Source organism: Bos javanicus, chromosome 3, assembly GCF_032452875.1.
Source record: "Bos javanicus breed banteng chromosome 3, ARS-OSU_banteng_1.0, whole genome shotgun sequence".
In the NCBI taxonomy this organism is placed as follows: domain Eukaryota; kingdom Metazoa; phylum Chordata; class Mammalia; order Artiodactyla; family Bovidae; genus Bos; species Bos javanicus.
Window position 1 is genome coordinate 35652655 of NC_083870.1, and position 27260 is coordinate 35679914.

Below are 27260 nucleotides of genomic sequence, written 5' to 3' on the forward strand. Positions count from 1 at the left end.
TATTTCTCTCCCGCAGGTTTTGTGCTTTTAGTGAAAGGGCCAGGACTGCGACGCCAAACAGTTCCGAGCCCAAGACGGGAAAGGGAAACCATCTATAAGTGAAAAACACATCGCGTTGAAATAAGCTGCGGGGAGGGGTGGGGGTGGGTTCGGCAGGCGTCTCCAGATACACGCTTTTATTGTGGCAAAACATCCTCACGAGCAACTAACTTTGAGGAACATGAGTTATCTGTAGGAAGAGAATTTAGAAGGTGGAAGGGGTGAGGGGTAACTTTCAGTGTTGCGTTCTCAAGATGCCCTGTGCCGCCTTATTTATTTATTTTTTCTTTTCATCTCTTTGGGGAGTCCGGATGCCCCAATGAATCCTTCGCTCCTCTCGGACCCCTTAAAAATTGTGTTTTGGAGGTCCTAATAGAAGCCCCCACCGAATTACACTGTTTAGACACACTCTTCCCATGCAGGAGATCTCCGGATGCCTGGGGCTGTGCGAGCTCCACCGACCTGAGGGCTTGTGGTGGGCGGGGGCGCCTTGAGGGATCCCCTTCGCTGCCCCGCTCCCCTCCCTTCTCCTCCCCGCTCGGGCCGTCGACCCTGGGCCAGGGCGGCGCGCGCTCTCCCACCCGCGCCTCTGGGGACTCGCAGACGGCAGCGAGACCGGCCCGCGCGCTGGGCATGCTCAGTCGCCCGGCGCCGGGCTCGCAAGTCGGAAGCCTGTGTGCGACTGCCGCCGCCGAGCCGGCGGGAGCGCACGAAGAGCGCGCGGGACTAGCGGCGGCGGCGGCCAGGAGGCGGCGGACCCGGGCCGGGATCGGAGCCGAGCCCGGCGCGGGGCCCGGGATCCGCCCGCCGCGGCGCTTGCTCCTTCGCACCGTCGCAGGCAAGGGGCCGGCCGCGGCTGGCGTCGGCGGAGCGGAGGAACGGCGGCGGCTGCATCTCCGCTGCCTGCCCCGGCCGGGCAGCGTCCAGGCGCCGTCGGGCATGGAGCCGTGGAAGCAATGCGCCCAGTGGCTCATCCACTGCAAGGTGCTGCCCGCCAACCACCGGGTGACCTGGGACTCGGCGCAGGTGTTTGACCTGGCCCAGACCCTCCGCGATGGAGTCCTGCTCTGCCAGCTGCTCAACAACCTCCGGGCGCACTCCATCAACCTGAAGGAGATCAACCTGAGGCCGCAGATGTCCCAGGTAACGAGGCCGGCGCGGTCGCCTCCGCCTCCAGCCGGCATCTCCCATTAATCAGCCGGCTAATGTCTTTGTGTAAATGCAAACATCTAGGTACGCTCTGTTTGCCCTGCCTTCTGCTTTGTGGTCCGCCTCGGCTTCTTGTACCTTGGCTTGACATGGTTTAGATCTTTAGTTGAATGCCAGAGCCCTGTGTCCTAAGATGGTATGAGGATTTCTTAAGGGCTTTCTGTGAGGCGGGAAAGAACAAGCTGTCCTAAGGTGCCCTTCACCTACTGGGGGTGAGTGGGTGGATGGGTGTGTGTGTGTGTTGGGCGCAACAAAAAGAGTTTGGTCTAGCTCTTTTTTAATAACGATGGGGAGGCATGGAAGGAGCTGATGGGGGTAATTGTGCCTTTAGTTCTTTTGCTTGCATTTCGTCCCCATGTTTTCTTGAAAGAGGAAGCATGACATAAATGAGGACTCTAGGAAGTGGAGGGCGTTCCGGTACCGTTATCTGTACAGGAATGACACTGGCCAAAGGGCGGAAAAGGGAGCACAACGTAGCGGCTACCCTGAAAGCCCCTGAGCTTGGGGCCAGCTGGCAAGCTTCATGGTTGTGTTTATAGCTCGTCTTAAGCCATGTGAGAAGGAGCCAGTCCAGCCTCTCTCAACAGCGGCAGGAAACGAGAAGTTTCGCTCCAGATTCCGCCTGCCTTCATTCAGTGCTTGCTCAGGTGGTATGGTGCACTCTTGGCTTCGGTGGCTGGAGCCCTTCCTGGAGGTGCCTCTTTGAGGACTTTAAAAAAAAAAAAAAAATGCAACTCTGGAAGGCTGTGTGCATCCTAAACTTGTAAGTCGCTACACAGTGGAATGGTAGTTTCTTGGTCCTGTCAGAAAGTTTTTATGCAGAAAGCTGTTAAACACAATTCAGTACATCTATTTTCTATTTTAGAGAAAAAGCCACTTTCAGAGTTTAAAAAAACACTTTCAGCTTGAAAGGGAGAGGAAACAGTTCCCTACATGATACACTTTAGCAGCACTAATCCTGAATGATACAGAGCCTCAGCTATTTAGCAACCAGAACAGTGCCTTTTACAGCAGAACTTTATATAATGCAGACTCGATATAATGTAATAATTATGTTTTTAAAGTTAGAGCACGCACATTCCTCTCTTCTGGATGTCAGCGTTTCATCAGGGCCCGTCTGCACCTCCAGTTCTGCGTACCTTGCCTGTCTACCTTCAACCTGCTGGTTAGTGGTTCCCAAGAAAGAACAGGCTTGTAAGTGGTGAGAACCATATGGTTTTAGAAATGAGATAATTTATTTCATACTTTCCCATATTCTGGGGTGGTGTTGGCTAACTCCATGAACCCCTTAAGAGTTGTCACAGTTCGGAATATCCTGTCCAAGGATTTAACAGACTTCCATTAAGCTGGAAGTTGCTGCTTTGCACAGAGTTCTCAAGGGAGCTGCAACTGATTATCCAGTCTGAAGATCCCCATTTTCCACCTGGCCTATGGCCTTAGGATGTTTCGGTCCACCAGCAGGTAGTGTGGTATGTATCCTGCAACTGAACCCTTGGGGGTTGTTCATTAAGTGGTTCTCAATAATCAAGTGTTTTTGACAGTTGATGTTCTCTCTGTTTCAACTTTCTAACCTTTACTTCAATATTAACAATGGATGAAAAATTTTTCAAATGTGTTTTTGCTCTTTGTTCTCCTTGTAGAATATAGTAGATGTAATTTAATATTTCTGACGACCAAGAATCGTCATTATAAGCATCATTAATGAAAATTGGCCTCGTACACTGCTCTAAGAACTCTATTCCCTACTGGGAATACAACAGTGAACACTTCAGGATCCTTGCCCTAAAGGAATTACTACACTATTCTATCAGATAAGTCACCATGTTATAATGAGCTGAACAGTTGAATGAGCTTCCTTAGGCTGTTGTGCTTTGGGGTTCTTAACCCTGAGCTTCCTGGGTCCAAATTCTCTGCAGTAATTTTCTATGGACATGACTTAGTGACTAAACAACAATTTTCTGTGAGTCTGGACTTCTTCCAAAAATGAACCATGGAAGGCTAGTACCTGAATACGGTGATGTCTCTTTCTGCTGTCTTCCTGATTCTTGGCCACATTGCAGAGAGAAGGTTGCTGAACAGCTGAGTGCTGCACAGGTGATCTTGTATTATGTAAGTTGTCCTTAAATCTTTAAATGAAACTTAGTAGTGTTTTCATTAAATAATTCATTGACATACTTAATACATCTTCTGTGCCTGGCAGATACTATGCACTTAATAGGTGTTCACTTTTAGCAAAATTACTTAAAACATTTTTTTTTTTTTTTGCTATTGTCACATTAAGGGTAAAAGGTTACACTCAAAATTCTATCAATTGCAAGGTCTACAAGTTCCTTTGGGCTGACATTTCTGCCTCTAACTACTCCTGTCTTTCTTGGTGAAGGGTCCATCTGCTTCTGGTTATAAGGCTCCTAATCTGTCAGCTCAATTCATACACTATAGTGAATAATCTAATAACTCAGTGAAACTCTGACATATGTCCCAGCAGACCTTACTCTTCTGAATTTAGAGTTGCTATTACTAGTTCTTGTGGCTTTTGCTGTATCTAAGACTCATTCTGTCTACCTGGCTTAAGTTTTGTTGAAGATATTAATTTGAAATAGACTCTTTTAGCACCTGATCTTCTAAGCCAGGAAATAACTGGAGACTCTCACTTCAGAGTTTTGTGGTATTTGAGACTGTTATGAACAGATATTGACACTAGAAATTCTAGTGTATCAGTATCTTGTTTATTGCTTGTTTTTAATATTTCAGAAAGGCTAAAATGAGTAGCCTCTTTTAGTAATGTTTATCTCCAATGAATGTGGTTTCATCCACTCTTCTTATTTAGTCTTCTACCTTATATGTGTTAAAAAATGATAACCCTCAAATAATTAAACAATTTTAGGTCTGAATCTTGGAGTCCTAATCAACTGTCCTCCAAAATAAAATTATAAATGGGATCTAGATTCTCTTACTTAGTAATTGTTTTTGACTATGGACATCGGCCTTTTGGGGGTCTTGTATTGAAAGAAGAGAATATTCTTCAGTTCAATATAGGGTTTTTTTTTTAACTCTGATTTAGATTTTATTTTATTAAAGTGCTAAATATTAATCACAGTTACATACTTAACATATTCCTTTTATTATAAAGAATAAAAGTTAAATAAAACCCAGATGATCCATGAAAATCCACACAATCTGTGAAATCTGATCTCTGTATATATTAGACAGACTTACTTTTCATCCAAAGCAGTGTTCCAGATAGGATACCAAGGATCTACATGATTCTGGAAGAGAAGAGCCTTCCTGTGCTATTTGTACTGGGGAGGTGCTTTATGGAAGCCTGGGTTTTGGGCTTGATGTCACTTTTGGTGGTTAGGAAGGTCTCCATAAATGCCTGTAATCAACCACGGATGTAATGTCAGTGAAATTATCTTAATCTTAGGGTTAGTCACTCGGTTGTATCCGATTCTTTGTGACCACATGGACTATAGCCCATCAGGGTCCTCAGTCCATGGGATTCTTCAGGCTAGAATATTGGAGTGGGTTGCCATTTCCTTCTCCAGGGGATCATCCCAACACAGGAATTGAACCTAGTTCTCCTGCATTGCAGGCAGTTTCTCTAGTCTTATTATTTTGTAATTTTGCTTTGTCTTAGGATGGTAATAACACATTTGATAAATTTACTGACCACTGTATACAGTATAGGTAAACTTTGAATTTTCTTAAAATGACTCATTCAGTTTTCAAGGGTTCCTTCAACAAATACTTTGTTCCTACTATGTGCCAGACACTGTTTTAGGTACTGGCTTGGAGCAGTAAACTCTATTAATAGAATCCCTGCCCTAAAAGGACTTATATTTTAGTGAGGAACAATAAATAAACGGCTATATAATGTGATGGCTCTGAAGAGGTGTGAGCCTGGGTAAGGGTCTAGAGGGAAATGTGATTTGATTTTATGGAAGGTAGTCAAGAAAGGCTTCCTTTGAGGATCTGACAACTGAGCAGGACCTGAAGGGAGTGCGAGAAGGCAAAAATGTGGATGTTTGGAAGAAGCAAGTTCCTGGCAGAAGGAACACCCACGTGCTAAGGTCGTGAGGGGTATTTAAATGGCAGGTAAACTGGAGGAACGTCCAGAAGGCCAACGGCTAGAGGAGAGTAAGTATGGGAAGGAGTGGTAGGGATGAGGTCAAAGAGAAGATGGCAACTAGATTTTTAGCACTTGTGGGCTGTGGAGGACTTAAGACTTCACCCTGAGCAAAATAGGAATCACATGGCCTGATTTAATTTCAGTAGGGTCATTCTGGCTGCCGTGTTGAAAGTAGATGGCAGAGCAGCCAGGATGGAAGAGTCAGGCTCGGGCAGTCATTCCAGCAGTGATGATGGTGGCTTTGACCAGAGTGATAGCAGGGCAGAGGGTGAGAAAGAATCCAGCCTTAGGTATATTTTAGAGGTAGAGCCGGCAAGGACTTATTGACAGCATCAGATGGCAGGTATGAAAGGAGCCAAGAATGGCTCCAGGGTTTCTGGCCTGGGGAACTGAACTGATGGGTTCTTCATTGACTGAGATGGAGAAGATGGGAGGTGGAGAGAAGGGGAGGATGATGTGGAGAAGATGGGAGGTGGAGAGAGGGGGAGGATAATGTGGAATTAGTTTTGTCTGAAATGTCCATCAGGCTTGTAGATGCTGAGCAGGCAACTTCAGAAGTTGGAGAGATAAAGTTAAGAGTCATCAGAGTATAGATGGTATTTAAAATCCTGGCAGTGTATGGTATCACGTAGGGAGTAGTGTCCAAAGAAAAGGTCAGAGGTGTGAGCCCTGGGGCTTGCCCATGTGTCAAGGGTAGAGAGATGAGACCCTGTAGAGGAGTTGAGAGAAAATGGCCACAGGGTAGGAGGGGAAGCCAGCAGAATGTGGTTTGAGCAAATCAGGTGAATAAAGTGCTTCTAGGAGGACTGATTAGATACGTAAATGTTGTTCAAGTGAAAACAGGATTGAAGATGGACTATTAAGCAATATGAAATTCTTGAGTGACCTTGGTAGAAACAGATTTGGGGTGTGATGGGCAAACACTCCACTGGAGAAGAAGGACAAATAGGGGATCTAGACCACAAGGATAGTCATGTGCTTGGGGGTAATTTTGCTGTAGAGAGAGCAGATAAATGGGATAGTGGCTACTAGCGGAAAAGAGATCAAAAGGGTTATTTTCTTATCATATAGAATTTTTATGTAATACCAATTACAAGAGCTCTTTTAGATTTAGACAAATTTTATCATATGGCACAGTTGTATATATGTGTATGTGTGGAAAAGATGTGTATGTATATAAAAAAAAAAAAAAAGTGAAATATATGTAACCAGAAAGTGTTAGTTGCTCAGTCATGTCTGACTTTTTGTGGCCCCATGGACTGTGGCCTACCAGGCTACTCTGTCCATGGAATTTTCCAGGTAAGAAAACTGGAGTGGGTTGCCGTTACACCACGGTGGCTCAGATTGTAACAAATCTGCCCGTTGTGTGGGAGACCTGATTCGATCCCTGGGTTGGGAAGGTTCCCTGGAGAAGGGAATGGCAGCCCACTCCAGTATTCTTGCCTGGAGACTTGGACAGAGGAGCCTGGTGGGCTACAGTCCTTGGGATCGCAAAGAGTCAGAAATGACTAAGCGACTAACACATACACATATGAAATATATTTAATGTGTTCCTAAAACTTTTCATTCTGATGGCTACTCTGCTGAATATCATTTCAATTCAGTCATTGATGTCCATGTTTTTTTCCCCAACATAATATTTTTCACCGAGTACTAAGCATTGGTAATGTAGCATTTCTTAATTCACTTTTGTCCCCAGGATTTCCTTCAAAGCTCCTAACACACAGTTGGGTTTTTTTTTTTTTTTCAATTAGTATTTAGTTAATTTACAACTGATATTACAATGATTGTCTTTTTCACCTACACAGTTGGGTTTTTATGGCTGTTACTGCTTAAAGAGAAGTTTATTTCTGCTATACATAACTGTACATTGTTTGAAAACCATAATTATATTAAGATGTGCTTTCCAAATGCAAGTCTGCATCCCTATGGCCAGGTTACTGCTGTGTGAAGATTACTGGGTTATATGGTTGAGGGGGAAAAAAGGGCTACCCTTGTCCAAAAAGAGTGGTGTGCCGGTACATTTTTAGCCAGTCAGTTCAGAATAATGTCATTATTTAGTCTTTCTTCTCAGGAGTCAGTAACCTCTTTGCCATTTGTTGGCTTATTCTTTTGGCCAGCATAATTTTAAATTTGACACCAATCAAGATCTTTTCATGTGAAGTAGCTCAGGCATCTTAAGCACTTTGTCTGTCTGCATACTTGATGGCTTAACCTGGGCTCTCTAGGAACCAGAGCCTGGGATAAAGGATTGGCGTGCCAAAGCTTTACTGGTAAGGTACAATCCTGTGTCTGTCAGGGTGAAGAAAATGAGACAGTGCCTTTTTTTTTTTTTTCCTAAGATGGAGAAAATTATATCATATTTGTAATGCAAATAGGGTTGATCCAGTATAGATCACCGCTAATAGGATCCTAAGTTTCAAATACAACATACTCTTTTTTTTTTCCCCTTAAACCTGCAGTGGCAATTTGTGTTATTAACTTTCCTTCTGTCCTGAAATTCTAATTCTCACTACACTACACTCTTCTGGTTCTTTTGTATTTTTTATGTTCTTTCTTAACTTTTTTCACTGGCTTCTCTATAAACACCTTGAGAATTTTTGAGTTTTCTATTTTGTTGCCTTTTTTTGTGTGTATCCTCTGTATTATTTCATGACACTGTGTTATTACCTCCTTTTCATACTCTGATGGACCTGGTGTTCATGATGATAGCCTATATCTGCCTATTTTATGTCCCCATCTCTGGGGTTATAGTTTCTTCATGAATAGATGGATGCATGAAGATCACATGATCAGAGTTCACCATGGAAAGTTCTTCCACAGCAGAGAGAAGGGTGAATTGGGCAGGATGGAGCTGAGTGTGAGAAGAACTCCTCCTGAAGTTCAGTCAAGCGTAGGTGAGGCCGCTGGATGAGAAGGGGCTGGAGTGAAGGCACAGGGAGGAGCAAGAAAGATGAGAGATGATGAAGAGTTGTAATGGATCAGATTTGGGACCACTTAGATGCAGTGAGAGTGGAAAGTATCCAGGATGAGCCTCAGGTTTTAGGCTTGAGTGACTAGGGGAATAGAGAGGAGGTGCAGATTTCAGAGAGAAGGGCATATAGACAGTTTGGATGTTGAGTTTGAAGTTGTTACCAGTTACCTTCCGTATTCTGTTTCAAGCATCCTACTCTCTTACTAATCCTTCCTTTTTGGATTATTCTACTAATACCTAAAATTCAGTAATCTTTTGAACTCTTGGTCCTACCACCTCTTCACTGCCTTCATGTCTTCATTTCCTTCCTGCTCATCTTAAATACCATGGCCATTGTAGCTACTTCCTTAGCTTCTCTTGGGTAGGGATATTCAATCTGTTTAAAATACAACCCTGGTTAAATCCAGCTCTCCACTTTCTACCTGTAGCTCAGCTGCTGAACCCAGTGGAGGAAAACCTATGCCTCCTACGTGCACTAACTTTAAATTCCACATCCCTGTCCTCAGGTAGGTGACTCAGCCACCTGATTACATTTCTCTAGACCACACATTCTCAAAGTATGATCTGGAGACTTCTGTGAAAGTTAAAGTCACTCAGTCGTGTCCGACTCTTTGTGATTGCATGGACTATACAGTCCATGGAATTCTCCAGGCCAGAATACTGGAGTGGGTAGCCTTTCCCTTCTCCAGGGGATCTTCCCAACCCAGGGACTGAACCCAGGTCTCCTGCATTGCAGGCGGATTCTTTACCAGCTGAGTCACAAGGGAAGCCCAAGAATAATGGAGTGGGTAGCCTATTCCTTCTCTAGTGGATCTTCCCAACCTAGGAATCAAACCAGGGCCTCCTGAATTGCAGGTGGGTTCTTTACCAACTGAGTTATGAGGGAGACTTCTGATAGCCCCTCAAATGCTTTTAGTTTTTCCCTAAGGTCAAACTTTTAAAAATAATATTAAGACATTATTTGCCTTTTCTCACTCTCATTTTCTCACAGGTGTATAGTGGAGTTTTCCCCAAGCTACATGCTGCTGTCATTGCTGTGGTTGTATGTTTGTGTATATGTTAAAGATTTCTCCGTTTTAAAGTTCCAATATGTTAGGTGTTGATAGATAAACTCCCAAACACAAAAGCTACTGAGGATTCTCAATAATTATGTTGTTAGGAGTATAACGGGGTACTGAGACCAATTGGAAAACCTCCCTAGACCATTCAGTCTCTGACTCTCCCAGGTGCCTATTTGGTACCTTTTCTTCTTGAACCTCCATATCCATTCTTCCTCTCAACTTGGTGATCTTGCTTCCTACTCCTCTGAGAAAACAGACACAGTCAGAGGAGAGTTTCTTCAGGCTCCCACCTTCCTGCATCTAACCCGTAGACGATGCTTTCTCTCGTGTTCTGTGGATGAATTATCAGTGCTCTTAGCAAAGGCCAGCCCTCCTTCACCCTATCTGTGTGCTTTCCTATGTCTTTTATGGTCTCCTGGATCTTTCTGTTGGCATGCACAGGATGCGTTTTCAAGATAGAGACACAAAGACTTGCCCATGACCGTCGGGAGTGACGGAGAGTGAGTAAGGACTCCTAAAGCTTAACCTGAACAACTAGGGCAGGTCTGCCGTCTGCCTCCTTATAACTGTTTAATGGTTTCCTATGGACCATGGGATAAAATCCAGGCTCCTCAGTAAGCACTTAGGGGCCCATGGGCTGTACTGCTTCATGTCTGAAAGCTTTCTCAACTCTGCTCCTGACCTTTCTGTGGCTTCTCAAATGAACTGTGCTGTTAAATGTCTCTCTGCCTTTGCGTTTGCCCATTTCTCCACGTGAAATGCCCTTTCTCATTAGTCTGAGTGAAGATTTGGTTCAAGGGCACTTTGCAGTGAGGGTCACCCTACCCCTCCCACGTGTGTGGCTTACTTACTGCTTTGTGCCACACTGTACAGTGTACAGGGGTGGAGGGCAGCATTCCTGGCACTGTTTTGCAAGCTTTTTCTTATCTTTATCCCTTCCATGCTGTGAGCCTGCTTGAGGCTATCATAGGCTTTTTCATTTATATGCATCTCTAGAATTTGACCCAGGGACTCATACGTTTCTTGCATACATAAGTAGGCATTAGTGAAACTTATTGATGTATTTATGAAACTCACTCTTTACTACCTTGTCAAACACACCTGTATAAAATGTAATACTATGTGCTGAGCACTATGTCATTACAAACCAGAAACATCTGTTCCTTAAGCAGCATTACTAACAGTAGCAGATAACATTACTCTGCTACATACTGCTGCTTTCCCCCTGAGTGACTACCAGAAAGTGCCTGAACCTGTCTGTCCTTCAACTTCTTCATCTCCAAAACAGACTTAATAAAAGACCCTACCTAGCGTTCTTTTGAACTAGAGTGGTTGAAAGGACCAAATGAACTAATTATCCCTGTGTTTGGCACATAACAAATGCTCAATAAATGTTAACTACGTTTACGATGATTATTACTACTGCTTTTGCAGAAACATGCCAGGCAATGTATTAACACTGCTCACATTATCTCAGCCAGTCATCACAGCACCAGGAGAGGGACACTGCTGTTCATCCTCGTGATACTCTTCAAGGCTAAGAAGAGTTAGTAACTTGTCCTAACAAGTAGTTCATGATAGAGGCAAGATTAGAATGAAAACATTTAAAGTGAACTGCGATCCCAATTGCAAGGCTATTGGCAAATTTGAAAGTGAGCTATGAGGAATTTTTCTTTTTTTCCTCTGTCTTTTGCTCTTGTGGCATTCCTGCGGAAGAATGTTCTGATTGATTCTGTGGCTCTTGAACATAGCACCACCATATGAATTTGCATGGTGAGTAGCAACTTTGGTTTAGGGTATTGAATCGGGGTTCCCTGGTGGCTCAAAGGTAAAGAATCCGGCTGCCAATGTGGGAGATGCAAGTTTGATCCCTGGGTCCAGAAGGTCCCCAGGAGAAGGAAATGGTAACCAGCTGTAGTATTCTTGCTTGGGAAATCCCATGGACAGAGGAGCCTGGCAGTCTATAGTCCATGGAGTTGCAAGAGAATCAGACAGGACTTAGTGACTAAACAACAATTGAATGTATCAACTGGATGGTTTTATCCATATTTTTCACATGTATCAGTGTAAAATGGGAGAGAGGCTTTTGACAGGTATTTGATGGGGAAAGGAAACAAAGGCAGAAAACTGAGGAAAGGTAACAAGAGGAAAGGAGACAATGAGTGTATAGCAGGTCCTTTCTGGCCTTTTAACACCGTGCCTTGTGACAGCTGGTTCTCAGGATGTAGTTTAATGCCCTGCTCTTGAGTGGGGTCAGGACTGCTCACATTTCCCTGGGCAGAATACCATTGTTTACATGGCATGTTTTCACATGATTATTCCTCCCCCCTTCCCCCACCCTCCATATTATAACCATTCTTCTTATAAATTCACAGACATCTATTGTTAGCTGTTATTTGGAATATTATATCCCACTCTTGTTTCTTTTCCCCCTGTTAACACAAACCCTGCTTGGAATTAAGGACAGTCACAAATTTACGTTCTGCCTTTCCCCAGTCATGAGCATTTAATGGACAGAAGCATGGCCAGAGAAGTAGTAGCTACTTCTGATTTTCATGGAAAACTGTTTTCAAATTGTACTTTGTGCTGCTGTCTGAATGTGCTTTCAAAATATGTGTTGCAAGAAGTGTAGTCAGCTTCTCAGTGGCTTGCTTAACAGGAAGCCGGCAGCATATGCTGCTCACATGGGAGTTCTCTAAAGGGTCAATTAATATGGAATATTTAATGAAACACTTGATACTCACCTTCCATGATTTTCAAAGTGCTTGTCCTAAAATAGATCTGTAACAGCTGGTCTGAAAAAACAAGCATCATGCCTCTGTGCCTAGTAATGTCAGGAGCCTTTTCCTGGGGGTGTGGGGTGGGGTGGTTTAATGAAGAGACTTCAGGCCACAAGTCAGGAGACCCAGGTTCTGGCCCCATCTCTGTCTCTGACATGTGGCCTTAGCAAATAGCTGCTTCTCTTTGTCTCCACCTTCCATACTTAAAGCAATGATAGAAAATACTTACATATATGGTAATTGGTAAAAAGCAGCTAAATTTTTTTACACATACTTAGATTTCATTTAATCTTTCACAAGGAGAGCTTTGGGACCAGCCAGAAATATTTGAATCCTACCTCTGGCACTTAACTTTTCCCAAGTTCATAAAATTGTTAGTTTCCTTGCTGAGTCTCAATTTCCTCCTATAATAGGCTAGAAATAGTAAAAATCTACTTTGCAGGATTGTGGTGAGAATTCAGTAATATATGTAAAATGTCTGGGTATAGTAAGTATTCAGCAAGATTTTATTTCCTTCCTCCTCCCCTTACCTCCTTGATCCTCTTAGGTCTAAGAGGCAGGAAGAACAAGATCTTATCTCTGCTTTGCAGAGAAGGAAATTGAGATGTGCAGTGGCTGAAGGACTTTTCTCAAGGTCACAGACAGGAAGTGGTAAAGACAGGACTTGAGTCCAGCTGTCCTAATTCCAAATTCAGTGAAGTTTCCTATTCCTGGTGCTTAGCTTAGCTGATGGATGGTGAATTGCAGGAGCTCGGAGAAAGCAAGGCCTACTCTGAAAACGTAAAGTGACATTATTATGTTGGTACTGAAGTTTTCTGTGTTTAAAATAGAAGCATTTAACATAGTAAAAGCAGTTTTCAGTCATTTTAGAGTCTGATTATCTAGTTTGTGGATTATTTGCTTTTTGGTAATTTCAGAGCTCTTCTGCTTTCTGTTTGGTTCTGTTTTCATGGGAATTTGTACATATGACTGATTGATGAATCAAATTATCCCTTTGTCTGCTAAATATTGGGCTTTGTAGTAGATGCTTAGGATTCGAAGGTGAATAAAAGTCAGTCCCTGACCCTGTGTTGCTTTCAGTCTAGAGCATGGATTTTACCTCGGACGTGCCCTTATAAGACAGGGATGGGAAGGGATTCGTGAGTTAGAATGATGGACATGGCAAATATCTGGTAGGTGAGTGATGCTCTTTTGGATGCACTGTTAATTTGCTGATGTGCAGGGCATGACATTAATGGCACAAAGTGGATTGCGTGTGTGCCTGGCTCATGGTATTTCTTTTCATAGACATTTATCTAGTGCCTCCCCCTGTGTGCAGGGCACTGAAGGCATACAGGTAAATTATAGGGAGTTTCTGCTTTTGAGGGGCTGGGAGAAAGCAGGTTTGATCTTGGAGGGAGGCCTTTGCAAAAATGCAGACAGAAGGTAAGTCACTGGATGCCACAAGGTCAGTGCAAAAGTGCACGCAACTGGGTGAGACGAGACGAGACGAGACCAGGAAGAGGACAGATGCGAGTGGTTACTAGAGAGGAAGAAGGTTTGTGAAAGAAAACTGGGTGGGGTGTGTGTGTGAGAGACAGAGGATGTGGAGGCCTGCTCGCTCTCCCTCTAACCTCCTGGCTGGCCACCTCTCCCGCCCTCACACCTGTCTGAACCCTTCTTCATCCTCCCTGTGCTCTTTAGTTGATTGACCACTCCTCCTTCCCTGGTCCATTTGCCCCTGGCCGTGTACTCCTCAGTCCGGTCTGGATCTGCAGCCAGCCGCTTTCACCCAGACTCTCTTCGCCTTCTGTGACCTCAGAGGGGCTTTCCTGGAGCCCCCTGCTCCATAGGCTTTCCTGTTCTCGCATGTGAGCTGAAGAGAGCTGCTGAAGTCAGCACCGCAGCCTGCGTTCACTGTCCAGCTTCACTGTGGCCTGATGCTTCTTTTCTCACCGCTTTGAAATACCTCATGTTCTGGCTTCCTCTCATTCCCACTTCAGACTCCAGTCTGCTAAAGACAGACTCCCTGAGTCCCCGACTTTCCCCCAGTCCCTGCAAGTTCACCTGGCTCTCACCATGACCACCCAACCCTCCTGAACTCGTCCTTGGCCCAGTCCATCGTATCCACTCCCTGTGATGGTGACCATTATCACTGTTACGAGAGGGAGTGATTGTCGCGAACTTTCCAAGTACGTGTGTACAGTTTTTGGCCTTCTGACTCCCAAGAGAGGAATTGGGGTCTCGAAGGGAATATTTAATCAATGAAAATCCCCGAGGGAACCAGGTGTTATGAAAACTTTGATTCTGAGAAGTTTAGCACTCTACATGAGCAGTACTTCTTTTGGTTTGTGGTCTGCAGAACCCAGTGGTGTGTTTGAGTGAACATCAACCGACAAACCAGAAGCTCCCAAGTCATTTTTGTCATTTCCCAGCAGGACTGAGGCTGCATGTCCCCCCTTGTAAACAGTTCACAGTGTCTGCTTATTTTAGTGAGCCTTTTTTTAATGGTAATGTTATCTTTCAATTAGTGCAACTTCCACTTAATCACATATGTGGTGCCTAACAAAGGAAAGTAGATCTAGAATTATTGATCACTTACTGATACTCCAAAGTGCAGATTTAGCAGATGATTATTAAATTCCCTGGCATTTGACTTGCACATATGAAAAAGCATTTGTTGGCTAGTTAAAGTTTGTTAGCTTAGTTCGTAGTCAGCCACACAAGAAATGCTTGACTTCAACTTTTTGAAGTTGAATGACAGAGTACTTGAAAATAGAACCTTGCATTTGCCCATAAACTATACTTGGAGATTCAGTGGAATATAAGTCATTCATCTGCAGTGAAGAGGAAGTAGGTACTGAGATTTCTGGAGCTCAGGATGAGCACCTACATGAAAGATTTTGGTGCCTCCAGAGACAGTGTTTAAGGAAAGAATGTGATATAATTATTGTTTATCTGTTTCATCCTGATAAATTCTAGAACACGAAGCTGGATTCTTGAGCATATTGATGCAGCAGCCCTGATAGTAAAGCTTAATCTTTTAAAATATATGGTTATATTTAATGACCTTAGTTAAGAGAAAAGTAGTAAAATTTGGTAAAGGATTTAATTTTTCCCTTCAATGTTTAGTAAATGATTCACCGGTTTAAATGATATATATAAATTCTCACCTAGCTAGCACTAAGCTTTTTGGTATCCTCGCTTATTTGATAACTACCTAAAGCCCTCCTGGGTTTTATATAAAATAAGCTAAGTAAAAAAGTGCACTTAAAAATAATAATAAATAATACTAATAAAGCCCTTACTTCTCTACAGAAGAAGAGGGAAAATGAATTTCTTAAACTCCATGTACTTGCAATAAGCTAAATGTAATTTATGTAATCATTAGGAAGAGTTCCTAGATTCTGACTTCAAGGCTGAGGACCTTTAATTTACTCCCTATTCTAATACGTGGCATTGTGTAGTAGAAAGCACGTGGGCCTTGGAGCCATCAGCCTGGCTTTGAACCCTAGCTTTGCTACTTACAACCTTAGGCAACTTAATAACTCTGATCTTGGGTTTCCACATTTATTAAATAGAGATAATACCTATTTGCAGTGTTGTAAGGATTAAATTAATTAAAGTCATGCATATTTTATTTGGCACTTGGAAGATACTCAATAAATGTAGATTCCATTCCTTTCATTAAGCCTTTTTTTTCCCCCTCCAAGTTCAAGGAAATTACAAGTTGCAAGTTAAAATGAGAAAAGAGAACTGAAAGTTAGGCCAGGAGTCAAAACTGTAAATCATGGACTCAGGAACTCAGAAACCATGTGCATCATGGACTATGGAGAATGCAGCCAAACTAATTCACATACTGCATAAGGCTCAGGGGAAGGATGGTTCTGTGTGAATCGACCATTATAGTAACTGATTTTATTTTTCAAAGTTATACGGTTGTGGAGCTGGAAGACGCCTCAGAGGTAATTGTAGTTCAGCTCCTTCATTTTAAAAATGATCAGTCTAAGACCCCTAATATATGCATCAGTTTTCCCAAGTTTACTTGGTTTCCTGAATCATAGCACATTATTTTTTTTCTCAGATCACAATGCTAATAATGACCCAGAACTTCAAGATAAGTTTAAATTGTATTATTCCTTAAAAACAAACCAGAAAAACTCTCTAAGATTGGAAAGTGACTGAGTTCAGAATTGCTTATGTGAGGTACTTATTATGAAGATCTTATTCACTCCCATCCATCTATCAGTCCATTCATTGGACAGAATAGTAAAGGGGAATCAGTGAGAATGGGGAGCACAAGATCTCAGGCTTTGAAACTCAGAATGTCCTGAGAGAATTGACAAAAGCATTGAGAAATGATTAAATAAGAAAAGTTGTGAAGTCAAAGATCTCATGCTTCAAAGAGCAAATTCTATCCAGAAATTTAGCCATCCAGAATTACTCAGCTCCTAAGAGAGCTGAGCTTTTGCCATTTCAAAAGAGATATCACAGATGTGTCCCAAATTGCCAAGAATATGGATATTCATTAATGGTGGCACAAAAGCGTTATTTCTCCTAGACTCTGAGTTCCATGGGATTGGGGACCATTTGGGAACTTTATGTTCCCAAGTCATACATGGTACAGAGTGAGTGCTCGTATGAATGGCTGTTGCATGACTATTTAATAACATTAGCCTTAATGTTGCTTGGACAAGAATGCCAGATATTATTCTGTCCTTCATTTTAATCACAGAATGCAAAAAAATATAATTCTACCAATTGTGTTGCAGTGGGAGACAGTGTGGTTTATTGAAAAAATATGAACTTTAGTATCAGATTGGCCTGGGTTCACACCATACCACCTGGGCTGTGGCTATAGGCAAATCCCGTAATCTCTCACCATCTTAGTTGTCTTTCTTGTAAAGTAAGATTCTTCCTGCAGAGTGGTGCAAAGAGCAAGTAAATTCTGTTGGGCAAAACAGCCAGCACAGTACTAGGACATAGTAGGCACTTAGTAATAATGGGAGGTCCTCTGTCTCCCACCCCGTGTAATCTTTTCTTGATACAGGGCTTTTCCTACAGCTTTTTGAGTGGATAACCTTTGGTTAGCCTTTGCAAATTTTTATTTTCTGTTGTATTCTGTCTTTCTGCAGATGTTTTCTTTAGGTCGGTTGAATCCAAGCTTTAGAATATTGTGGCTTAAACGTGATTTAATATGTATAGTTTTATCTATCTATCGGTGATTTCTCATATGACAACTGTGATATAACAAGAGGTCTATATTGAAATTGGGAGGCCTTCATTGAAATTCTCGTGCTGTCAGTAACCAGCTTTCTGATCTCTGAGTCTTAGTTTGTTCAGTTTCTCTGAACCTCCATTTCCTCTGATAATCAGGGAGTGGCATTTATAGTGAAGAGAACATGGGTTTTAGAGTCCTGATTTTGGATGTGGTATTGATTAGCTGTAGGGTCTAGGGCAGCTCTTTGGCCTCTCTATTCTCTCAGCTGCCTGTAGAGAACAGCACCCTCTACTCTGTATGTTGTTAGGGTATTTGTTAGGTGAGATGATATATGACAGGTTCCTTCCTCAGAGCTTTGCACATTCAGTTCAGTTCAGTTGCTCAGTTGTGTCGGACTCTTTGTGACCCCATGAATCGCAGCACGCCAGGCCTCCCTGTCCATCACCAACTCCCGGAGTTCACTCAAACTCATGTCCATCGAGTCAGTGATGCCATCCAGCCATCTCATCCTCTGTCATCCCCTTCTCCTGCCCCCAATCCCTCCCAGCATCAGAGTCTTTTCCAATGAGTCAACTCTTTACATGAGGTGGCCAAAGTACTGGAGTTTCAGCTTTAGCATCATTCCTTCCAAAGAAATCCCAGGGCTGATCTCCTTCAGAATGGACTGGTTGGATCTCCTTGCAGTCCAAGGGACTCTCAAGAGTCTTCTCCAACACCACAGTTCAAAAGCATCAATTCTTAGGCACTCAGCCTTCTTCACAGTCCAACTCTCACATCCATACACGATCACAGAAAAAACCATAGCCTTGACTAGAGGGACCTTTGTTGGCAAAGTAATGTCTCTGCATTTCAATATGCACATTAGAGAGAGGTAATAACAGTTCTTCAACTAAATGCAGTTATGGTTGGTATTATTAATGCCAGTTTCCCTAGATGCTTGAGAAATTCATTAAGATAACTTAATCATTACAGCTGAAGAACTTGAGCAAGGACTGAATCCTTTTTCAGGATCACATAGAAAGTAATACTGGAGTAGTATGTAGCTGTGAACATGATGATGAGTCCTCTCCTGTTTACATAATTGTCACTTGGGTTACTTACAGATCTCTCTCTCTCTCTTAGTTTCATCTATGTTTTTAAATTTATGTTTTATTGAAGTACAGTTGATTTGCCAGTGTTGTGCTAATATGCTATGTAACAAAGTGACTTAGTTTTATACATAAGCATTCTTTTTAAAATATTCTTTTCCATTATGGTATATCCTGGGAGCTTGGCTATAATTCCAGTTCTTTTCTTTTATAAATGGTATGATTATAAATGCCCTTGTACAGATTATTCCTCTTTCCCTGCTTGGATTATTTCCTTCAGCTTTATTTTCCAAAATGAAGTTTTCAGGTCAAAGGATATAAAACATTCTTGCAGTTCTTATTAACATACTGTCAGATGGTTTGTAGAGAAATATTTCTAATGGACAAAGAAAGGGCGAGACTTCAAAGTCTTCGTTGAAAACAAGGACTTTGGTGTCATTTAGATTTGATTCATATATCAGCTGCTTATTGCTAAATGAGCAAATGACTTGACCTGACTAAGTCTGTTTTTTCACCTGTAAAATGGGTGATAAGTAGCTGTGCTGTGAGCTGTGCTAAGTTGTTATGTCCAACTCTTTGCGATCCCATGGACTGTAGCCTGCCAGGACCCTCTGTCCATGAGATCCTCCAGGCAAGAATACTGGAGTGGCTTGCCATGCTGTCCTCCAGGGGATCTTCCTGACCTTGGGATCAAACTCACGTCTCTTGTGTCTCTTGCATTGGCAGGTGGGTTCTTCATCGCTATAAGTAGCTGCCTCACGGTAACTGTCAAGTATTTGTCTGTGGAAGGTGTTGAGTGCTCACCCTTCACCATCTGTCTTGAGTCCATTTGTGTTCCTCCCCAACTCCCGTCCGCTCTCACCTGGCCCTCTGCCTCCTCCAACTTGGTGTATACTCTGATGGTCTGTCTATGCCAGTGCATTCTCCTACTGTCTTCAACCTTGAAAAAAGGATCCTTAAATCTGATCACATGAACCCTTTCATTACTCTTAGAAAGCTTCCCATGCTCTGAGGGTGAAGTCCAGAACCCTGAATAGGGTCCCCTGTGATCTTCCCTTCCATCCTCAGTCTCCCTCTTTCTTGCTCATTCTATTATAGCCATGTTGGTAAATATTTTTCCACTACCAGAATTTGTCACCACTTCTTTTTCTTCTAGATTTGAAACTTGCCATTTGTCTTGTTTCTTGGGTTTTAAGTTTTCCTGTTGTGCAGCTCATCATTGGTAGAGATCTTTGCTTAAAGACTGGTTTTTTTTTCCCCAGTAGACCTAAGCCTTGTGATGGCAGGGCCCAGTGAGATTTTATTCACTGCTAAATTCCTGGGGACCAGCACAGAGCCTAGCATGGAGCACTCAGTAAATCTTTAGGAATGTATAAATAGTAACTTATTATTAGCAATGATCACAACAGAGAAGAATCTTAGGTCTAATTTGTTAAAAGCGTTTGTGATTTCAAATTGCTCTATGGAATTAAATGTCTAGGGGTTTTCCAAGGGCCTTTATAAAACTCGCATGTATCTTGTAATTAAGATTTTGCCTGCTTTTTTTCTTATATAATCTTTCATGTCAGTGAGGGCAAGTCCGAAGAGAAGAGGGCACATTCTTGTGTCAAACTTAGTTTAATATCTGGCAATCTTTCATCTTTGCCAACATCTTCATCCAAGACCTGTAATAGCATTACCTGAGCCATCTGGGAGGCTTGGCACAGAACCATCTTGAGCCAAACAGCAGAAGGACTTGATGCCGAAGATGAACATTCCTAAGAGATTGGATTATATTCGGTCTGTTTCCTTGCAATTGAGACCTCCTACCGTTTTGGCTTGTATCTCTTAGGAGTGCAAGCTATTTAATATGATGCTATTAACTTCCGCAAGTGTAAAGCCATATTTTGTTCATTCAGAAGCAGAGTTCATTCTTTCAGTTGGTTGAACTCATACTAAATTCAAACTCTAATTAGGTGCGGAATGTATAACAAACAGCTGAAGTTATAGGAGGGGTCTATTTTGCACGATCATCTCCTTTCCTATACTTTGTTTCCCTGTGGAAGAACTTCTGTTAACGTGTTAGAGGAACACATGGCTCTATGTGACTCAGCCTCTTCTGGTTCTGCTCTTTGAGACCTGCTTACTTGCAGAGAGGGTGATGTTTTTCTGTTGTCCTCTCATATATTGGGTAGACTAAACAGAGCAGCTGCTGGCCTCAAGGAGGGGGAGGCTTACAGTATTTTTTGGAGGTGGAGGGGAACAGGAGGAGAACTTGCATGCTTCAGCCACACTTTCCAGTGTATATTAGCTTTTATCAATGAATAGTTCCCATTTACATCTTATTTCTGTTTCTGTGGTATCTACTGCTCATTTAAGTTTTTCCCTCAGTAGAAAGGGAAACATTTATTGCTTTGCCCTTGGGGGACTGTGAAGCTTGTGATGGCCCAGTGCATAGACCAGTGACTCCACTAGACTCAGCTATTGGTGATGGGGCTTAGGCCTCGCCAAGTGCAAGATTCATGGTCCTTGCTGGGCTCTGTGGGTGAGCTGAGGCACTTGTATGTTGCACTTGGGTTTTGTGGGTTCAGCTTGGACTTTAGTTGCAGGTGAGGCTGGGGGAGGGGTTGGATCTTTTTAGTTATTTGGGGCGGAATAGCATTTGCTGCTTTCACTGTGTTTCAGTCAAAGCTGCAGGCCAGTACTTCAGACCAGTAGTGATGAGGTTTCACGAGGGCTACTGTGTGAGCTTCCTCCTCTAAACTGTGAGAATGAGGCCAAGGTAGAAAGTGATAAAGTGGCCTCACCACATTTAGTTAATTTCATTCCAGGACAGAGGAGGGCTCTGGAGAGACTAAGGTAATTTTGCAGTTTATCCAAGATCTTAATAGACCACCTATCATCATATGGCCACGGGCTTCCCTGGGAGCTCAGTTGGTGAAGAATCTGCCTGCAATGCAGGAGACCACCTGCAGCCAGGAGACCCGGATTTGACCCTGGATCTGGAAGATCCCCTGGAGAAGGAAATGGCAACCCACTCCAGAATTCTTTCCTGGAGAATTCCCATAGACAGAGAAGCCCAGTGGGGCTACAGTCCATGGGGTCGCAAAGAGTCAGACATGACTTAGCAATTAAATCACCACCAACACCATCATATGACCAACCTCAACACCACCACCCTCCCACATACACACCTCAAGCAGACCAGGAAAGTGCCATCTCTGCAGCGGGGCAGGCTGCAGAGACAGCCCCAGAGGGAGCTGAGGCTCATGGTGCTCAGCGGGACAGAAGCAGTGTTCTGACACTTTAACAAGTTCCTCTGCTCTGTCAAACATGACTTCGGTTTGTTACTTAAGTTCCTGCCATTGGCTCATAGAACTGTGGCTTCACCTATAGAAGAGTTAAAGAATTTCTTAAGCAAACACAAAGGAAGGGGAATATCCTTACTTAGGAAGTATGTTCTGCATTCTTGGGTTTAGATAGACCAGTGAGTCAGTGAAATTATTGCAAACCCAGACATTAAGATGTCTGTAATCTTAAGATGTTTGTAATCACAAAGGCCTGTGCCTGTGACACTCAGATTCAAAAAGATTAGGTTTTCTTAGAGAATCAAGGAGGAACTAGAGTGGCTTGGAAAAATATGCTTTGGTATCATCTGGCAACCCACTTCAGTGTTCTTGCCTGGAGAATTCTGTGGACTGAGGAGCCTGGCAGATTACAGTCCATGGGGTCACAAAGAGTTGGACAGAACTGAGCTGACTGTAACTTCAGTCATCAGAAAAGGAGCAGTGGTAGTCTGAAAGGACTAAGTAAGCCAGGCAAAAGATTCACATCTTGTGAGAGATATGAAGGGAAAAGGGAGGTCTTACCTCAGGATCAGTTCAGTTCAGTTCAGTCGCTCATTTGATAGACAGATACAAAAAGGAAAGGAGATTCCTTCTAATAGCACAAATTAGAAAGGGTAGTAGGGCTGTAGAAATAGAGTTTAAAAAGAGAAAAAAAAGACAAAGACTGGAACAATTTCTGAAAGGTTTTCACAAAGATTCAGAAAATAACGCAAAGTGCCCTTTGAAGGATTCAGCTAGAGTCTGAAATAGGAGCAGTTGGAAAGTAGATTTTCATAGCTCAGAGCTGGGTGTGGTTTTGTGTATTGCATAAAGATTTTTGCCAGCAGAGGTTGAAATGCAACTGACTTTGTTTTCCTGGTGGATCCAAGCCAGGCTTTACTTGTGCTCATGAGGGAGCACCTTCTGAGGCATTTAAAGCATTCTTCTGCCCTTTGCCTTGAGATGGCCCTGGAATAGTAACACCAAGTGGTTACAGCAAGTTTGCTTTTAAGAGAGAGTTACAAAGTACTGAAGAGTTCAGTGAGTGAGTCTCAAGGTAAAGGAACCAAGTTTAATTGGGCCTGCAAGGATCACTTATGCCCTGACGGCTCCTGCTCGGGTTCTTTATGGAAGAACAGGGGAGTTGAAGGTGCGTTTTAGGAGCCAGCCCAGACCTGGCTAGAGGTGGCCTGATAGGAGTATCTGACTTGGGAAGTAAACCATTCATTTCTGCCCAACAGTGATAGCTCTAAAGTGGAAAAGAAAGAAAGGCAGGGCCTCTGAATCTTTCTCAAAAGAAAATGGAATCAACAGAGAAAAATTAAGTATGAGGCCTGCTGTTGCTCGTTGTTCAGTTGCCCAGTCATGTCTGACTCTTTGCGACCCCATGGACTGTAGCACGCCAGGCCTCCCTGTTCCTCACCATCTCCCGGAATTTGCCCAAGTTCATGTTCATTGCGTTGATGGGGCCTGACTTGTGGCAAAAAAGGGAAAGAAAGAAAGAGAAAGATACTGAGGATCTGGTCATTAAAATGTGTAGGGACCTCTCTGGTGCCTCTAGATGCCAGTCCTCAGAACTCCAGGGATGTGGCTTCAGAAACAGTGGAAACAGCATTGGAATCTGCTCAAGTTGAGTTGGAAGAAATGTGGGGACCAACATGATTCTCCTAAGAAGGCGCTTCTCACAGCCTGAAGCCATGACACCGAAAAGGCAGTTGCAACAGATGCTAAGGCCCAAGACAAAGCATTCCTTCTTATGAAAGACTGTGGAGATGGCTGACTGTACTAGGCAGAGCCCACGTTCATTCGGTATGTGAGTGAGTGAGTGCCAGAAACGTGGGACTCAAAGAGCCACTGCAGCTAAGAGTCTTTGCCTATGCAGGTTGGGAAAGAAAGTTTCCACAATTAGGGCCCGAGGGGCTGGGGCTGCCACCGTTGCACATTTCTAGATGTATAAAGAAGGCAGTGGCACTTCTTCCCTTTCTCCTGTTCCTTCCCTTTTCTGTCCACACCCCTGCTTGTGCAGGGAACAGATATTTCAGTCTTTTGGGAATTCGCCCTCTGTCTCCCCAGCTATCCCTGATGTTTTAGTATGCTCCCTTAGTAGATTCCAGAGGGCCTCTGGCCTTTGTGGTACTGTCTGGCAGCTCTTTCCCTCCTCAGCCTCCCTTGGCAGGGGTTCCCTTGGCCCTGGGTCTGAAGGATAGAATGGAGAAGTGTTGCTTTAAGTTGACCGGCTGTTCTTCTGGCTCAGGGATCTCCTTCTTTTTTAAAAATTATTTGCTTATACGTTTTAAATTTTTGGTTGCACTGGGTCTTCATTGCTGCAAGTGGACTTTCTCTAGTTGTAGTGAGCAGGAGCCAACTCTTCATTGCAATACACTGGCTGCTTGCTGCAGTGGCTTCTCTTGTTGCAGAGCACAACCCCTAGGTGCCTGGGGCTCTGTAGTAGTTGTGGGGCATGGTCTTAGTTGCTCTGAGGTGTGTGGAATTCTCCCGGATCAGAGATTGAACCCGAGTCCCTTGCATTAGCAGGTGGGTACTTAACCACTGGACTGCTGGGGAAGCCCCTCTCCCATTCTTTAGTATTATTATTTCCCTGTTTCCATTCTTCTCTCTCTGTTTCCCAGTCCCTTCATATTTGAGGGGTCTGGAACAGTTGTAGTCCTTGGCTTCCCATGAGGGTTAGGGCTTAGATCCATACCAGAAATGCCAAGAAGATGACAGCCGTGATCTGATATGATAAGTGCATTCTATCATGTTGAAAGCAAGGAAGTAATGCCAAAATGATTTTACTTTCAGTTTCTTTATTTTGAAGTGAGAGCTCCTGGCTGCTGGCCTAAGAGCATGACCGACTTAGCCTTATTGGGAGAATGTATCCTAAATTCTAAAGACTAGAAACTTTAATGGAGTATATTTAAAAGTTTTTAGTAAATTGAGGCTTACCTGTATGGGTGTTAGTAAAATATAGGTATTTTAAAAACATGAATCTCTTTACATTTTGTGAAATTGTTGTATTGGCCCCTGAAAACCTTATGGTGAAATTAAAGAGCATTTTGGCTATAATGCTTGAAAGTAGGATAATGATATATATGTGGATGGTGACTGCAGCCATGAAATTAAAAGATGTTTGCTCCTTGGAAGAAAAGCTATGACAAACCTAGACAGCGTATAACAAAGCATAGACATTACTTTGCCGACAAAGGTCCATCTAGTGAAGCTATGGTTTTTCCAATAGTCATGTATGGATGTGAGAGCTGGACTATAAAGAAAGCTGAGCTCCAAAGAAGTGATACTTTTGAACTGTGGTGTTGATGAAGACTCCTGAGAGTCCCTTGGTCTGCAAAGAGATCAAACCAGTCAATCCTAAAGAAATTCAACCCTGAGGATTCATTGGAAGGATTCATGCTGAAGCTTCAATACCTTGGCCCCCTGATGTGAAGAGTCGGCTCATTGGAAAAGACCCTGATACTGGGAAAGATAGAAGGCAGGAGGAGAAAGGGGCAACAGAGAACGAAATGTTTGGATGGCATCACTCGTTCAATGGATATGAGTTTGAGCAAGCTCCAGGAGATGGTGAAAGTCAGGGAAGTGTGGCATGCTGCAGTCCATGGGGTTGCAAAGAGTTGGACACAGCTGAGTGACTGAACAGCAAGAGCAGCAGTGTTGTATTAGCACGGTGATCGGGAGGTGTAAACAGCCGAGAAATAGTTGTAGGTTTTTCCTACTCATTTCTCATTTGACATACATTTGTTGGATGCATTTTGCTTAACTCAAATGGTAGAGGATACCAGCCAGTGTTAAGACTTATATGGTCATTTTCCTCAAGAAGAAAATGTTGAGTCCAGCAGGAAGGAAATGATGTTAGTATTTGGCAAGCAGAGATGGAAGTGTGAACAACTTCTGTGCTGATGTTTACATCTGCTGCAGTCACTGGCCACACTCACTAGCAAAGGCAGGAGCATTCCTGAGTCAATATGTCAGGAAACAGTGTGTCACGCACTGATTTCATCCCTGCCTCTAGCTCGGTGGTGTTTTTCTTTTTCTTTTTTTTTTAAATCATCATATATATTTTGTGATATCTGTTTTTCAAATATCCAGATACTGTGATTTTGTGGGTCACCTGTATGTTATTTATTAAAACAGGATTATAGTATGAATGATGGAACTTTTATTCAGGGTGGGAGAGAGGCTGTATGGACTCTGTGTCCCCCTTGCTGGGTATCTTCTACCTATCCATTTGTAAGGCGTGGCAATCTGGGTAGTCACTCTGGTCCTCCCGTTTCCCACAGCGTTTGGAAGTCTGAAGGCAGCATCAGAGATGCACTTTGAGTTGTCCCTTCTTTTTAACAAATGACCGTGTGTCACAGGATCAGTTGGAAAACGAGCAGGTTGGATGCAGGTATATTTCATCTGTGATTAGGGATGAGATGTAAGCCCATAAATTCCAGCCTGGAAAGGATGTGCAGGGAAGCCTGCTCTGAAGATGTCCTTGTTCCCCCAACAATTTCTTTGACATCCTCCACAGCCATGGCTCCCTCCAGCCCCCTCCCCAACATTCTTCTTCAACTTGAAATTCAGGCTTGGTGCAGTGAGCTGTAGTCGGGCTTGTGGCTGCTCCAGGAGGTGAGCTGTGACTCATCCATGACTCATTTGGCCGGTTTTGGTTTCCTTACAGTCAATTAAGCAAATGAATGAAACAACCAAAAGCACAAGTTGCAAAGCAGAGCTAATGAATGAATTTGCATATAGTGTCACTGCTGTTTCTCCAGATTGTTCTGTTTTTAAAAATTCTCTAAGAAAAATTGGTTAGTGTTAGAATCTAGATCGCTGATTTATAGTCTAAAAATTAGACCTGGAATCTGATTTACCTTTCGATTCTAAGCTAATCCTCTTCTATTTCTAATCCGAAGCACAGTTCACCATTGGCTAAATGCAGTTTCCTCAAATTTAAGTCGTAGAGGTTTCCCGTTAGCATTCAGAAATGTAAGTTGCCTTAAGGCATTTGTTGATTAGTTAGATTATTTTCCAGGTATTTAAACATTGTTTGTATACTTTCAGGATATTTTTGACAGCAGTTCACATTAAAAGAGTTCTTCCGGTCTAGCGACTTCAGTTATTCCCTCCGCCCCCAAATCATAGAACTGATGTGCCCTCGCCTTTCACATATTAAAAAAACAAAACTCTCCTTTATCTGTCAACTTGCTTCAGATTTAGCAACAGCGGAATTCAGATATTTTCACCTTTTTGATGTTTCTGCTTCTCTGATGTTGCTGTAGTTTCAGAGACTTGTTTCTTTTCTCACGTGGTCTTCCTGCTGCTTCTTGGTTCTACAGCCTCTGGGTACAGTGTCTTTTCTTAAAATATATATGGTTTTTGAGATTTCTTGAATGAAATCTTTCAATATCTTCAGGATGAAAATCTCCAATATTTTAATTCAACAAAGCCCTGCCCACCGTGTTGGCTTCATCGCTC

General features: G+C 43.0%; 1 protein-coding gene across 2 annotated transcripts in view; it reads left to right on the forward strand.

Annotated features, from left to right (window-relative positions):
• Positions 1-675: 675 nt before the first annotated feature.
• Positions 676-27260, forward strand: part of VAV3 (vav guanine nucleotide exchange factor 3) — a 435615-nt gene continuing 409030 nt past the window's right edge. The window contains exon 1 of one of the 2 annotated variants that reach the window (XM_061411007.1): positions 676-1182. In XM_061411007.1, coding sequence (XP_061266991.1) covers positions 979-1182 — 204 coding nt within the window. In that variant the 5' untranslated portion in view covers positions 676-978. The remainder of the gene's footprint in view (positions 1183-27260) is intronic. The other variant, XM_061411006.1, reaches the window with a different exon arrangement.